The sequence below is a fragment of the Symphalangus syndactylus genome, chromosome 2 (assembly GCF_028878055.3).
Source record: "Symphalangus syndactylus isolate Jambi chromosome 2, NHGRI_mSymSyn1-v2.1_pri, whole genome shotgun sequence".
Taxonomy (NCBI): Eukaryota; Metazoa; Chordata; class Mammalia; order Primates; family Hylobatidae; genus Symphalangus; species Symphalangus syndactylus.
The window spans coordinates 41,975,380-41,991,668 of NC_072424.2; the positions used below are offsets into that span (position 1 = coordinate 41,975,380).

A 16,289-nucleotide genomic window follows, 5' to 3' on the forward strand; every position below is an offset into this window, starting at 1 on the left:
TTATGATGCAGACTCTGGCTCAGTGGGGCCAGGAGGGGCCTGAGATTCTGCATTTCTAACAAGCTTCCGGGGGATGCTGACGCTGCTGCTCCCTTGGCTCCACCTTGAGTAGCAAGACTGGTCTAGAGCAGGGCTTCTCAAGCTATCGGTGGCGAAGGACTTCTAAAAAGATGTCCAATTCTGAAATGGACCAATGATTTCATTAAAAACAATGCAACAGAAATGCTATGCAAAATGAAATAAAAAGACATATAAATGGCCAGGCACGGTGGTTCATGCCTGTAATCCCAGAACTTTGGGAGGCCAAGGCAGACAGATCACCTGAGGTCAAGAGTTCGAGACCAGCCTGGCCAATATGGTGAAACCGTGTTTCTACTAAACATAGAAAAATTTGCCGGGTGTGGTGGCAGGTGTCTGTAGTCTCAGCTACTAGGGAGGCTGAGGCATGAGAATTGCTTGAACCTGGGAAGGTGGAGGTTGCAGTGAGCTGAGGTCGTACCACAGCACTGCAGCCTAGGTGACAGAGTGAAGCTGTGTCTCAAAAAAAAAAAAAAAAAAAAGTGTATAAAGTATGAGCCTAAAGGTTTTTTTGTTTGTTTGTTTTGTTTTGTGTGTGTGTATTTTTTTTTTTTTTTTGAGACAGCCTTGCCTCTGTTGCCCAGGCTGGAGTGCAGTGGCGCGATCTTGGCTCACTGCAACCTCTGCCTCCTGGGTTCAAGTGACTCTCCTGCCTCAGCCTCTTGAGTAACTGGAACTACAGGCACCCACCAGCACTCCTGGCTAATTTTTGTATTTTTAGTAGAGGCGGGGTTTCACCATGTTGGCCAGGCTGGTCTCAAACTACTTATCTTGTGATCTGCCCGCCTCGGCCTCCCAAAGTGTTGAGATTACAGGCATGAGCCACCACACCCGGCTAAGTTTTATTACCATTATTATTATTATTGTTATTATTATTATCAGCTTCAACAGACGTAAAATGACTCCATCCAATTGCTATAAATATTTACTCTTGGTTTTTGTGACTTGTCTCGTTGGGACTGGTAGCAAACAGTTCACTGCCCAGCACTGGACCACTGAGTCCACCCTGCCCCAAGGACTCTCACTAGGTAGAGCTAGGGCAAGAGAGCTGGGGAGATCCTCAGGCCCAACACCCTATGGGAATCTGAGAGGGAGAGGGGACAATGACTGGCCTCCCGTTTCAGGCAGAAACCACTGTCTATGTTATTGTGAGATGTAAGTTGGATGACAGGGTGGCGACGGAAGCAGAGTTTTCTCCTGAGGATTCTCCCTCTGTAAGGATGGAAGCCAAGCTGGAGAATGAGTACACCGTTTCCGTGAAGGCTCCCAGTAAGTAGTCCCCTGTGAATGTGATGACATAGGGCTTCATTGCTTATTTGCTATGCTGTCACCAATGCCACCAATGCCAGGTATTATCATCTTAAATATGTTTCCTACTTTGATTTTTTTTTTTTTTTTTTGAGACAGAGTCTTGCTCTGTCTCCCGGGCTGGAGTGCAGTGGCATGATCTCAGCTTACTGCAAGCCCCACCTCCCAGGTTCACGCCATTCTCCTGCCTCAGCCTCCCAAGTAGCTGGGACTACAGGTGCCCGCCACCACACCTGACTAATTTTTTGTATTTTTAGTAGAGACGGGGTTTCACCATGTTAGCCAGGATGGTCTCAATCTCCTGACCTCATGATCCACCCGCCTCGGCCTCCCAAAGTGCTGGATTACAGGCGTGAGCCACGGCGTCCGGCTACTTTGATATTTTTTAAAGAGTAGTCCATTGTTTTCATATGCATTTCTTTGATTGCTAGTGTGGGTGAATATTTTTCCATGGTCTCTATTGTCGCATTTCCTCTTTTGTGAATCTCTGTGGTTGGTGTTATTTTTAATTTTCTCCTGCCCCCTCAAAACCCCTTCCTGTGGTGCAGCATCCCGCCCCAGGAAGAGCGTGTAGTCATGACAGCAGCTCATGACTTGCAGTGAGCCAGTTCAGCTGCCCCAATGTGGCAGAAACAGTTTCACCTCCCATGATTTTTCCCTCCTTCTGTGACCACTGGCCTTTGTGTAAAGTGCCTTAAACCCGAATTTTCTTCCTGTTCATTGAGGCACTGGGCCTACAGTAGTGAGTAAAAAGATGAAAATTTTTTGAAAATTAAGTTGCAAACCCAATGAGGATAAATTACTGTGGCCCAGAGCCCTGCCATGTGCTGGTTTGCTCACCTGCTACCTCCACCCTTTCCCTCACTGCCGCCCCAGCTCACCTCCAAGATCTTTCTTCCAGCCCCCAATTAGTGTCCTCACCACTCAGATGGAGTGTGTATATCCACAGCCACTTTTCCCTGGATGCTTGTTTTTCCTGGGAATTTTGATAGTGTCTTTTCTTCTGTTCAGACCTTTCATCTGGGAACGTTTCTCTGAAGATATATTCTGGGGACTTAGTGGTGTGTGAAACCGTTATCAGCTATTATACTGACATGGAAGAAATTGGGAATTTATTGTCCAATGCCGCGAATCCTGTGGAATTCATGTGTCAGGTAAGGATGTTACAAGGAAACCTGAGCTTTCTGGGCATGTAATTTCTGCTCATGGCTTATCAGTCTCGAATCTGCGGTATGGAAGAGAGCTGGATTTCAGATCTGACCATCTTCACTTTTGTTTCAGGCCTTTAAAATTGTGCCCTACAACACAGAGACCCTTGATAAACTGCTAACCGAATCCCTGAAGAACAATATCCCTGCAAGCGGACTGCACCTCTTTGGAATCAACCAGCTGGAAGAAGAAGATATGATGACAAGTAAGTTGACAGTCAAACCTCAGGAAACCAACGTGGGCTGATTCCAGCCTGCTGGTTTCAGCATCCCATCAACATGCGCGTTTACCTTCTGCTGTAACTCTTCTGGGTCCCTTCTCTATAACCTATCCTGTGATAAGGACTCATTCTTGACTGGGTAGCCTCATTCTTCTAAATTGCAAATCTGAATACTTTACCCTCTTCTCAAAACACATGTGGTGGCTTATGGAGGAGTAGGAAATGAGTGATTTTAAGTTGGTCTGGCGTAAGCCAATGGAGCTTGTTATGATTATTCCTCATAGGGATAGCATGAGGAACAGGTAAGCTAAGTACTGTCAGGGGAGGTTCCCACTTGCCTTCTAGATAAAATCCGAACTGCTTAACCTATAAACAAGCCCTCATCTCTCTCCATACTCCCTCTTGTCTTTTTTATGCTTTGATTTGCAGGAGGTATGAGCTTTTTTCACCTGTCTCTTGCCACTTAGACTCATGGAAAGACAGTCCTTCCTTCCTGCCTTGGTTGCTGTTTACCTGGCTAACTTCTCTCACTTCCCTGTAGCAGCTTAGGTAGCACTTCCCCAGAAGGCCTTCTCCAAACCTCCAGTAGGTTCCATTCACCTGCTTTGGCACCCCTCAACCAGCAGCACGTTGGGTGCCATTGACCTAGCACTCCTCAGCTGTGTCTGTCTTCTTTGCTAGGCTGTCTGCTCAGTGAGGGCTGGAACTGCTCCTGGGTGGCTGGCTCTTTGTAGGCTCTAAACAAGTAGTTGTTTAATGAGGGAGGAGCAGCCTCTTGTGCACATGTGACATGCTGAGAGCTGGGAGAGTCACACCCCTTGCACAGGGATGATGCTTGGTGTTCTGGACAGGATGCCTATTGTAGTGCTTCTATGAACACCACTGTTCCTTCATGCCATGGTTGTACTACACAAATGGGACCCAAGTCTCTGGTTCCCTTCTGCCTACGTTCCATCCTTCTATAGTCTCAGAGAACCATAAGGATGAGTTTACATGACTTTCAAGGCCTTCTCCTGGGAGATTCTCTTTCGTATTGCCTGTCCCCATTTTCCTACTATGGAATGTTCTTGCAGCACTTTTGTAGATGTGACTATTCTCTATTAAGCTTGGGGCTTAGGAGAAAGTATTTCATAGCCTGACAATTTGAGATCCCAGGAATATTTTCAGACCCTTCATTCCAAGATCATATTTGGAATAGAAGGCTGGGTTTGTCATGTTAAAAAATGTACATTTGTATATAAATATATGTCTATAAAGTTGTTGGGCTTAAAAATAAACATTTATGAAAAAAGAGATTTGTTCCCAGCTCCGCAAACACAAAATGTCCATTTCCTTGGTTGAGTTTAACTTGCTGTATTCAGATGTCAGTAGGTGGAGGGGTCCATGGGGACCCAGCACCTCTCTGGAGTACTTTGCTTTCCACCAATTAGAGAGTGAACTGACGTCCTGGCGGGGCTTGTGTGCATTAAGACCAACGTTCAAAATCTCTCCTAAATAAGAACCCTGCTGAATACTATCTTACTTATCTTCCCAGGTCCTTTTGAGATAGTCTGGAAGTGTTTTCTGGTTGAGAACTAAAGGCTGCGGAAAGTCTAAGGAACATACCCAGGATTACTTGGTGTACTTATCATGAAATTAGGAATAAGGGCTAAGAGGATGAACTGCTTTCTTTTAATCAGCACGAAACAATAGCTTTAAGAAATACATGCTCTGAACTTTGCAGAGAAGTTCAAAACATGATTCCTATTGTACTTTGTGGCTGCTAGTTAAGCCTTTAAACAAACCTGGCACATTTTGAATTGGTACTTTTTCTCAGGATTCTCCAGTCCTGTTAGAGAAGATGGTAGGGTATTCATTATTAGATTTGCTAATTAATTAAAATGTTATGTCTGGGTGTGGTGGCTCATGCCTGTAATCCCAGCACTTTGGGAGGCCGAGGTGGGTGGATCACTTTAGGTCAGGAGTATGAGACCAGCCTGGACAACATGGTGAAACCCCATCTCTACTCAAAATACAAAAATTAGCTGGGTGTGATGTACGCCTGTAATCCCAGCTATTTGAGAGGCTGAGGCGAGAGAATCACTTGAACCTGGGAGGCAGAGGTTGCAGTGAGCCAAGATCGTGCCACTGCACTCCAGCCTGGGTGACAGAGTGAGACTCCATCTCAAAAAAAAAAAAAAAGATTATTTCCTCTGCATCTGAGGACATGATCTTCAGTGGTGTCCTGAAGGAAGCTGTTAGATGTTAGGTCAGTCAATCAATAAGTAATGGCTGAGTGCCTTCTGTTGCCATGCTAGTCTTGGCAGCTTCATCTCCATGAACAAGGGCACCCTGTGCCTTTATTTTTATCTGTCTATTAAGTTTTCCTTGATAATTTTCAGATCAGAGGGATGAAGAGCTGCCCACCCTGTTGCATTTTGCTGCGAAGTATGGACTGAAGAACCTCACTGCCTTGTTGCTCACCTGCCCAGGAGCCCTGCAGGCGTACAGTGTGGCCAACAAGCATGGCCACTACCCCAACACCATCGCTGAGAAACACGGCTTCAGGGACCTGCGGCAGTTCATCGACGAGTATGTGGTAAGGTCAAGGCAGGAGGGGCACAGGATTGGAAATGCACTCTGTGGTAGTATGGCTGCCCTTGCACCCAAAATACGAACAGATTTTATCTCTAGCATGTCCTCATGTGCCTCTTCTGGCCGTGGGCAGTATGTGTGGGCTTAAGAAATGAGGTCTGGAGTCACATGGACCTGGGTCCAAATTCCTGTCCCAACACTTGCTAGCCTTGTGATGCTGGGTAAGTCACGTATCCTCTCTCAGTTTCCTGATATGCAGAAGGAAGATAATCATAGTTCGAGTCATAGAGTTCTTTTGAAGGTAAAAGGGAATCATTTCTATTAAGCACTGAGGTTCACCCTCAAAGAATTTACAGAAACCTTTATAGAGTGAATCTGCTGAAGGTAGAGGCTGATCATCTCCCCCCACCTCCTCACCTGCCTCCAGGGCACCATGGTGGGATGCTCCCAGCTGCCTCACCCACTTTCAGGCCCTGGTGAACTGTGTTAGGCTTGGTTTCTTCTTCAGCAGAAACCACAATAAATCTGTGCACCTGGAAAGGCATCAGGGCAGCAACTCTAAGGCGCACCTCCTGCTGACAGCCTCACTCTCTCTTTCTAACCCCCTCCCTGGGTCCCATGTTAAGACAGGCAGGTATGCCCAGTTTATCTGATCATCTGCTTTGGGGCCCTCAGCTCCTCCTCAAACATTGACTTCTGGGTCCTTTGAGGGTGATCGCACCCCATGTCTACATCTTATTCCATGCCCCGATATTGCCTCTGATGCCTAGGAAGCAGCTGCTCTTCCTGATCCCAGCCCCTCGTGGTTTTCCTCCTTCTTCACAGACTGCCAGAGGATACCTGAGAATAGCTCAGCCTCTCGTATGGGGCTGTGACCTCACAGGGAGCAATAAACACAGCCCAGTCTTGCTCTCTACCTCCAGACAGGACAGAGCCTGGTATCTCCCCAGAAACTTAACTCTCTGCTCTGTGTTGGAAAATCTACGAGACAGTGATTCACGGAAGCGCAGAGGGGACTTCCCAGTGTTTACAGGTGTATAAGTGTTTTGAATAAAATGGTGTGAGTCCTTTTTTTGGGCATCACTGACACAAATAAGGCTTACGATACTCTCAGTCTGGGTGTATTTACTCAGTTTTTTTCTTAAAGTCACAAATGTACCAAATGTAGCATTTCATTTCCATGCCAATAGTTTTTATTAATAACCTACTGTGTTCATAGTAGTAACTAGTATTTATTGAATGTATTTGATTTGAAAATGTATTATCTCATTTAATCCCCACCACAATCCTTTGAAGTTGACAGTATTGTGAGCCTTACTTTGCAAAAGAGGAAAACGGCTTAGAAAGGCAAAGTCATCATGCTTAGGGCCACAAACTATTCAGGGCAGAGACAGGATTTGCACCTAGTTTGATAGTTTGATACTGAAGCCAGGGCTTGTTATCCTGTTGTATTTAACTGGGATGTTTAAAGATGCACTTTCATTTTGTGCTGAAGTTAATCTAGGTCATAGCATCTTTGCTTTCTCCCTATGGTCACCTTCAATCGATGCAGCTTCAGCATTGTGACCAAAAGACTGTCCCTTTGTGTTACTTATGGCCTCTTAGAACTGTCCCATTTCCTTTTTTCACCACATCAAAACCAAAGGTGAGATCTTGAATCTCCAACATTTCACAGCTGTCATCTGGTTTATTGGGTCTCGTGAGGAAACTAACGAAGTGTCAATAAAAGATTAGCTATCTTACGGTAGTGGTGGTGAAAATGAGGATTTTTGTGGGTTGATGCTGAAATAAGGATTGTGAAACACTAAAGTTTCTTACCAGGAAAAGTTGTGCAGAGGTTTCAGGGAAGTCACCTCTCTGGCTTCACAATCACATGGAGGCAGGATGGCAGTGGGAGGCAGGGGAGAAGCTTTCTGATGTCAGGACACTTTATCCAAGATCATCTCTCCTTTTGGGCACATAGGACATAAGCTCGAGGCCGGAACCCCTGGAAACTGTCAGGATTCCTGACAGTTTGGAGGAGCCTGCAGAAGGAACAGGGGCTAGTGTGCCAAGCTGTAGAGTGACCTCTGACTGCACACAGGGCGAAAACACCTTAGCTGCATTCCTGTTCAGCTCATTTGAATTTTTGCATGGCTAGTCAGTAAAGATCACACCTTCTTGTGTCATTTTTTTCCCTTTGGAGGAACCACTAGGGTGTATAAGAAAGATCAGAAATCAGGATTGCAAGCCCTTGAGTAAGATACTAGATTTTTGTGAGCTTTGTTTTTCTCGTCTGTAAACTAGAGAATATTATACCTCTCTCAAGCAGTAGTGGAATGGATTACAGGAGATAGGGTGTAGGCAAATACCTAGCATTGTACCTGACATTTAAAAGGTGCTCACAGGAAAGTATTTTTTTTTTAGAAAGAGTCTTGCTCTGTTGCCCAGGCTGGAGTGCACTGGTGCGATCTTGGCTCACTGCAACCTCCACCTCCTGGATTCAAGCAATTCTCATGCCTCGGCCTCCCGAGTAGCTGGGATTCCAAGCGTGCTCCACCATGCCCGGCTAATTTTTGTATTTTTATTAGAGATGAGATTTTGCCATTTTGGCCAGGCTGCTCTCGAACTCCTGACCTCAGGCGATCCACTCGCCTTGGCCTCCTGAAGTCCTGGGATTACAGGTGTGAGCCACCACACCAGGCCATGGGAAAGTAATTTTTAATTTGTATCCTCTGGTCAGTGGACATTTAGCGGGTATTTCCTGAGTGCCTAACTCTGTGCTTAGTGTTGTAGGAAGATACGAAGATTAAAACAAAAACATGAAAGAAACTGAAAAAGGTGGGAAGCCTGGCCTCAAGGAGCATTCAGTCAGGTGGGAAAATACAAATACACACAACCAATTGTAATCCTGACTCATGGGAGCCTTTACTTTGCTGGCCACAAGTGCCTTCGGGGGCCCAGTTCCACCCGGAAATTCAGGCTGCCTCAGGGCGCCGTGGGCCTCATCTTCTCTTTCAGGAAACGGTGGACATGCTCAAGAGTCACATTAAAGAGGAACTGATGCAAGGAGAGGAGGCTGACTCTGTGTACGAGTCCATGGCCCACCTTTCCACAGACCTGCTCATGAAATGCTCGCTCAACCCCGGCTGTGACGAGGATCTCTATGAGTCCATGGCTGCCTTTGTCCCAGCTGCCACTGAAGACCTCTGTAAGTAGCACGACCCAGTTCTGCTTCCACCTTTCTGCTGAGAAACAGCTTTTTTCATTCCGGTTGAAGACGGCGCGGGGCAGTCCCTACGTACCCTCACTTCACCCCAGAGAGATGAAGGTCCTGTTTTACACAAAGCTAGGGCTGGAATCATGTGCTGTGCCAAGCAGAATTCTTCTCCAGACTTCCTCTGTTATGACTGCTGGGAGAGTTTAAGCAAATATCTGGAAGTCAGAATTGATGAAGTCATTGCCTCGTGATCTGAGAGGCCAAATCAGTGGCTCGTGGCTCTCAGCTGTCAGTCTCCATGGGTCCTTTTTATAACAAACATTTTCCTACTCTGACATGAGGTTTATATATTATATAACCTACCTGCATATAAAATTCTCAGAAATCAAATATACTGCCCTAATTGAAATAGGAAAGAGAAATTAAAGAAGAGGATGTACTCAAACATGCCTGCACCAGAAGTCATGACAAAATAGTCAGATGCAGACACACTCAGAATCACTGTCAACGGCTTCAAACATTGACTGACACATTTGCAGTCTTGGTGGCTCAAATGATGGGAACAATGTTGGCATTGGCACCTGGATTTTCCTAGATGGTGAACAACTCTTTATGATTTCCTTTCCATTTTCATAGAAATTGAATTTCTAAAAAATTAAGTGTTTGCAAAAATAAGATGTGCTTATATGTGAAACAGTTTAGGTTCTAGGCTCAGAAAATAATAAGCAGATTTTTTGGGGGGCAAGGGGTAATTTGATTTTATTGCATTAATATATAGTAAACTTATTTTCAAAATATCATTCTTCAGGATCATGATTTTTCTTATAAACTGTCTAACAAACTTTGCCCACTTTTTATTATCTTGTTTTTTCCAATGCAAAAGTAATGCATTTTGACAAAAGTGAATGAGCAGTGAAAGTTCCCTTCCAACACCTAAACTCAAAACAAAATAGGAATGTGTAACTGAGTTGAGAGAAGTTATGCGACTTGTGACTCCCAGCCAATATGGCATTGGTAATAATTAGTAATAAAATGATAGGTATATTTGTCTGTATTTTTGCTTGTATCTGCTGACATTAAATTTAAAAATACAGACATACATGTACATATACACAGATAGTAGAAATATACACATAGGTATAAATATGTATCATACGTACTTTTTAAAGCTTATATGTATGTCTAGGGGAATATTTGAAAGTCACGAGGGACATGAAACATCTCTTCATTGGGCAGGGCTGTCCCACACATAGCAGGATGTCTAGGGTCCTTCCGCCTTTTCCTGAATGCCATCTCCTTGGTGACCACCCAAAATACCCTCATAGATTTTCCAAACGCCCCCAGGGGGCAGTGCCACCACCCTTCAGAACTGCTGATCTAGGTAACAGTGGATCTGATCTCCATGCACATACTGGAGTTGAAGCAGGAGACCCACACAGCAGGCCCTCTAAGAGGCTTATTCATGTGTTACCATCATTCGCTATCAAATGCTAAGCATGCAGAGGCACCACCGGAGACTTAGCCCTCCTTCCCTCTGGGTTTCATTAATAGATTCAAGAAAGAGAAGTATCCACCAAGGTATCAGCATTATGGATGGGGGAATTTCTGGAATGGGCTAGATTGAGTATTACAAGCCTTCAGCCTGAAAAGAAGACAGTAGGGCCCTGGGCCCACAGGGAGGCGGGCCTGACTTTCCCATCCATGAACTCATGGAAGAGCAGGCACCAACGGGATGCCTTGGAGAGAAGGCATAGGTTGGTCAGAGGGCCAGAGGCAGTCTCTGATGCTAGCAGGCCTTTGACACTGACCCCAGAACCTGCAAGATGTGGTCCAGCGGTTGTTAGGCGTTTGCCATTCAGATTGGGTGCTCCTTTAGGGGAAAGAGCAGTAAAAGCTCCTCTCCAGCACCTAACTGGGAGGCTTGGAAGTGCTGGTGGAAGCTCTTCCAGAATGAGCTGTGCCTTGGCATGGATGTGGGGAGAGAAAGCACCATCGCTACCATCCACACCCTTGATTTTGGACCTGAAGTCCAAAAGCTACCCCACTAGGATGCTTTTCTTACCTGCACTTTACAAATGGGGAAACAGAGGCACAGAGGGACTGAACATTCCCAAAGTGCCACAGCCAATCAGTGATAGAGCCCAGATTTGAATCCAGATTTCTCTGTCATTAGGACCATATTCTGCAGAAATTGTTATCCAACACCACGCATTTTCGTCGTGGTTCCTTTTGGAAAAACCATCTAGCCTCTATAGCCTTTCTTCCCCTATCTGCAGCTCCAGATATTGGATAACAAAGCAGCCTCTGGCGCCCCCTAGCCTTGCCCATCATCCTATCCATATACCTAATAAGCATTTCTGGAGATCATTTCAGTTACTGATCTCTTCTGGGTGTTGGAGATACAGGTGGGGAAGTGGGTAGGACCCAGTCCTTTCCATTGTGGAATAGGGACTCACTCACAAAAGAACACTTGGAGAACCACCAGTACCCACTTGAATCTGGAGACTGCATCATCCTTTCTGCCCTGTGTCTTTGCTATGAAACTACTGGACAATTAAAGAATGCCCTACTTTATTGGCAGTTTAGTGTTGACAGAGCCTTACACTTGCTGTCCCCCTGGATGTTCTAACACATGCCATGCTCCCACCACAGCACTGGAAACCTGCAGGGAATGCCACAGGTGTCTCTCCCATTATTCCTGGTCTGCTGGGCCCCCCACAGCAGGATCGGTGAGGTTTACCAGGGCTTCCCAAGGCAGCAGTGTGCCCTGGAACTAGCCTGGTTTGTAGCCAGCTGGCAACTTGTGAAGTCACCCTGGCCAGGGGGCTTCTGGATGCCGTGGAGCTGGAAGGAGGCTACCAGCGGGGAGGCAGTCTGTCAAATTTGGCTGCTTTTTGCGTGGGAAAAGGAAACCCACCACATTTTTCTTTTTCTTTTCTTTTTCTTTTCTTTTCTTTTCTTTTCTTTTCTTTTCTTTTCTTTTCCTTTCCTTTCCCCTTTCTTTCCTTCCTTCCTTCCTTCCTTCCTTCCTTTTCTTTCGTCTTTCTTTCTGTTTTTTTTTGAGACAAGGTCTGGCTCTATTGCTCAGGCTGGAGTGCAGTCGCACAGTCTCAGCTCCCTGTAACTGCTGCCTCCCCGGCTCAAGCCATCCTCCTACCTAAGCCTCCTGAGTTACTGGGACTACAGGTGTGAACCACCATGCCCAGTTAATTTTTTGTATTTTTCATATAGATGGGATTTTGTGATGTTACCCAGGCTGGTCTTGAACTTGTGAGCTCAAGCAATCCATCTGCTTTGGCCTCCCAAAGTGCTGGGATTACAGGCGTGAGGCACTGTGCCTGGCCCACATTTCTCATTTCCCCAATTATATGAACTCTGAATTTTCTAACTCTAGACATGGTTTGGTTTGTGTTTCTGTCTCTGTGGCTGTCAAGTTTAACCTTGAGAATGATCGCTTACCTCCTGGCTCAGAAGCAGCATCAACTTGGACCTGGGGAGGAATAATTTATTTTACTAACAGTGGCTCTGTAGGTGACAAGGCAGCTTTAATTCATAAAGAAGTAGGATGAAGGACAAACTGCTAAATCTAAAATGCGTATTTGCAGCACCGCTCAGCAGAATAATAACTTGGAACATCTGGCAGCCCTTTAAAAGTCCATGGACTGCCTGTATCTCCGTGATCTCATCTGACCATCCCAGGGTTTAGTGAACAGGATGATCTCCATCTCACAGGAAAGAAAACTAAGGCTCCAAGATTTAGTAACTTACTTAAGTCCCATCAAGGGAGAACTGGATCAGGAATCTGTGTCTTCGAATTCCCCGGAGGCAAATCTGTCTGCTGTCCCACTGGAATATAGGGCTCTCCTGGCCTGCCCTTCCAGGGTCTGCATTTGTCAGCCCAGAGATGGACGCTTATACAGGAGCTATTTCTAAATGTCTAGATTGCCACGTTTATCAGTGCCCCACCATTGACTGTAGTAGCCCTAGAGGCTGAAAATAACCATATTAAGGAAATTAGGCTGTGTTCATTCACTCACTTGCTCACTCATTGATTCGCTCACGGGACAAACAGGCTTTAGGGTGGCAGGCTTTAGGCCACTTTCAGATCACTGCTTTGGAGATCACCTAACTGTTGTTGGGACAAATCTTTCTGTCTTGAGTTTGGGAAAGGGGTGGTAATGAGGTTGCTTCTCCAAGGAGAATCCAAGGCAACCACCTGAGTTGGAAGGTTATAGGGGAAGCTCCCAGTGTTAATTGAAATGGGGCTGGAGAGAGGTGTTGGGTTCTGACCCTGAGATTGTACAATTCTGCTCCAATCTCTCCTTCCCCTGAACTTGCTTGCATGGGTGTATACATGCACACACACACACACGCACACACACAAACACACGTCACACTCACAAGTCTTTAGTTTAGATATGCTGCCACCAGGTGGTAACTATGTGTCTTGTTATCAAACCTTCAACTTTGCTCCCAATTCTCTTAAGAATTTTTTGATCAACGCCCCACGGATCAGCCGGGCATGGTGGCTCATGCCTGTAATCCCAGCATTTAGGGAGGCTGAGGCGGAAGGATTGCTTGAACCCAGGAGTTCGAGACCAACCTGGGCAGCATGGCAAGACCTTGTTTCTACAAAAATTTTTTAAAAATTAGCTGGGCGTGGTGGCACATGCCTGTGGTCCCAGCTACTCAGGAGGCTCTAGTGAGAGAATCGCTTGAGCCTGGGCATTCAAGGCTGCAGTGAGTCATGACTGCGCCACTGCATTCCAGCCTGGTAACAAAATGGGACCCTGTCTCAAAAATTTAAAAAAAAGACCCCACATATTTAAAGCATCAACCTTCACACCTTATTATGTAAGAGATAAAATGTCTTTATTAAGGACAAGCTTATGCAAACATTAAATAAAACTCAAGGCAAACGTCTGTGGGTGTTTTCACTATCTCCTCATCTTTTTCTCAGTTCTTTGTCTCCTGCCCTTACCTTGGAGAATGATATGGTAGTCCTGGTGGTCCCTGGACCTAGGTAATTAATTTTGTGTTGAAAGCTTGCCCAGTGATTGGTCACCTCTCTGAGGCTCTGGGTAGAATGGCCTTGGGAGGCAGTTCTAGGAGGCCCTTGTCCAGTCTGTTTCCAGGGTAAACTGCTTTGTGGATTGTAGCTTTGCTTCAATACCTGAGAGCCTCATTTTTCTTCCATAAAGCCAAAGGAGCGAAAGGAGAATGGCATTATCATCTTGCCATTAGAAACTGCAGACTCACTAATCAATCCCAGAGGACTGTTCTGCTTCATGTTACCCCTGCATTGAACTTTTCTTCTGAACCCCTGATCCCTACCTCATGGTTCTGTAGCTCAAGTGTTTATGTAGTGGAGAGCTGACTTAGCTCTAGCTAACTTGCCAGCTTCCCTTAGCAACCTCCTTGGTAACTGGCATCTTTGTAACAGATCATTTCCAGCAGTGTTTTCTTTACCTGAGCTCTCTGATTACAGCCCCTCTCTACAAGCTGGGTTCCGTCTGAGCTGGGGGCACACTTGTGGACTGTAAAGCACCTCACAGCCCAGCCCTGTAGGTCTGAAACCAACTGAAGGACGATTTGTATGCAAAATGACTACATTACTGATTTGCTTATGAAACATACTGTCTTTCCTATCTGCATCCTTTTCTCTCAGGAGCCTCCCTCCCTGTGACGGCTGAGGCTCTGTCATCCTCCTGCCATCCCTTTTGGGAAGATTCTGGCAAGTAGAGCCAAGAGATGCTTCAAAGCCCGTGGGCCTGGGTGCACAGCATGAGTTCTTACCTGCAAGGACAGAACCCACTGGGGATCAGGGAGACGAGCTCAATGTACCTCTTGACTTCCTGTTGCTTTTTGCTCCTCCATAAATACAAGAACTATGTTGGGGACATAGGGACTTAGTGAAAGCACACTGGATTGAATGTTTTAACATTTAAAAGATAAAATCCCCATCACCAGCAGCAACCTTGCTCCTCTCTGAACCTGCACATCTTGCAGGTCACGCTTTCCTTGGGACACTGCGCACACATCCCCTTGGGCTCTAGTTATATACATGCTTCTCTGGTTACTCTCTCCTGGCCTCGATAGGAAGCATGTCTTACAGCTTTGTATCATCCACAGTGCCTATCCCAGTGCTGTACACAATAGGTGTTCAACGATTTCTTGAATTTGAGCTACCAGAAAATAAGATGTAATTCTCGACTTTGTGGGTGGAATAGTGTGTCGGTATTCCAGTGCAAAGACCTCACCCACCGGATAGGTGGTACTGAGACATCTGTTAGGTGTCCCCGAGTATGGGACATCTCAGGGTGGCAGTAACTCCATTGGTCACTACAAGCTGCCTTTTCTTTCATGTTCCCATGCATTTGACTCTTCCTTCTGCCTAAATTGCCTTTCTTTTTTCTCGGCTTGGGAAATGCCCAGATTCCTTCACAAAGCCCAAATGCCTTCATATTCATGTGTTCATTTGTTTTTCCTTTATTAGTTCGTTCATTCATTCATTCAACAAATATTTATCGAACCTCTCGTGTTTAAATCACGCTGTGTCAGGTGATGATGAGTCAGTAAACAAGCTGGCATGAAACTTGCCTTTCAAAGCTTACATTCTAGTGAGAGAGCTGGATATTAAACAAAAACACCACATAACTGAATATATAACCACAAACTGTGACAGCACTATGGAGGAAAAAGACACTGCTTTGAGAATGCAGGTGGGACTGTACTCAGGTGGGCTATCGCATGTGACTCACTGCACAGCACCACAAATGCATCCCATAGACTCACTCCTGCATGGCAGAGGGTCTTTGTGCTTGCCAGGGGTACTGTATCGAGGCATTTGTCTGCATAAGAAAACCACTGAACTTGTTTGCAGCTTCTCCTATTTATCCTCAGCCCCTTCTTCATTGCCAATGCCAGCCATCACTCATTAGCCCTCTAATTTTACACTGCTATTCTCGTGTGTGTGTGTGTGTGTGTGTGTGTGTCTTAGTCCGTTTTCTGTTGCTATAACAGAACACCATGGACTGGGTAATTTGTAAAGAAAATAAGTTTATTTAGCTCACAATTCTGGAGGCTGGGAAGTCCAAGAGCATGGTGCTGGTATCTTGTGCATCATAACATTGTGGAAAGTATTCACATGGCAAAAGGGCAAGAGCAGGAGAGCCAGAGAGGTCTTGTTTTTACAACAAAGCTACTCCTGTGATAACAAACCCACTCTCACGATAGCAACATTAATTCATTCATGAGGATGGAGAGATTAAGTTTCCAACACATGAAATTTTGGGGCACACATTCAAATCATGGCACTCTGCTCCTAGCCTCCAAAATTCGTGTCCTTCTCACATGCAAAATACATTCATTCCATTCCAGTTGCCCCAAAAGTCTTAACTCGTTCTAGCATCAACTCAGAACTCCAAAGTACGTAGCCCAAAGACCTCAGAACCAGGGAAGTGGTTGTGTAACTCTCAGTCTGAGCTCGAAAGCCTGAGAACCCAAGGGGAGAGCAGCTAGTGTATGTCGTGTAATCCAAAGGGTGGAGAACCTGGAGTTTGATGTCCAACCAGGAGTAGAACAGTGTATGGGAGTGTATGCCAGCCCCTGGGGAGAGACCAGTTCACCTTTTGTCTGTTTTTGCTCTGTTAGGGCCCTCAACTGATTAGATGATGCTGCCTTCCTTGAGGGTGGATCTTT

At 45.6% G+C, this 16,289-nt stretch overlaps 1 protein-coding gene across 11 annotated transcripts in view; it reads left to right on the forward strand.

Moving 5' to 3' along the window:
* The window catches only part of PIK3AP1 (phosphoinositide-3-kinase adaptor protein 1), a 133,146-nt gene that overhangs the window by 69,910 nt on the left and 46,947 nt on the right, over positions 1 to 16,289 (forward strand). For all 11 annotated transcript variants that reach the window (XM_055253809.2, XM_063628894.1, XM_063628905.1 and 8 more), the window contains 5 exons: positions 1,203 to 1,347; positions 2,398 to 2,540; positions 2,668 to 2,800; positions 5,197 to 5,393; positions 8,390 to 8,579. In XM_055253809.2, coding sequence (XP_055109784.1) covers positions 1,203 to 1,347; positions 2,398 to 2,540; positions 2,668 to 2,800; positions 5,197 to 5,393; positions 8,390 to 8,579 — 808 coding nt within the window. The remainder of the gene's footprint in view (positions 1 to 1,202; positions 1,348 to 2,397; positions 2,541 to 2,667; positions 2,801 to 5,196; positions 5,394 to 8,389; positions 8,580 to 16,289) is intronic.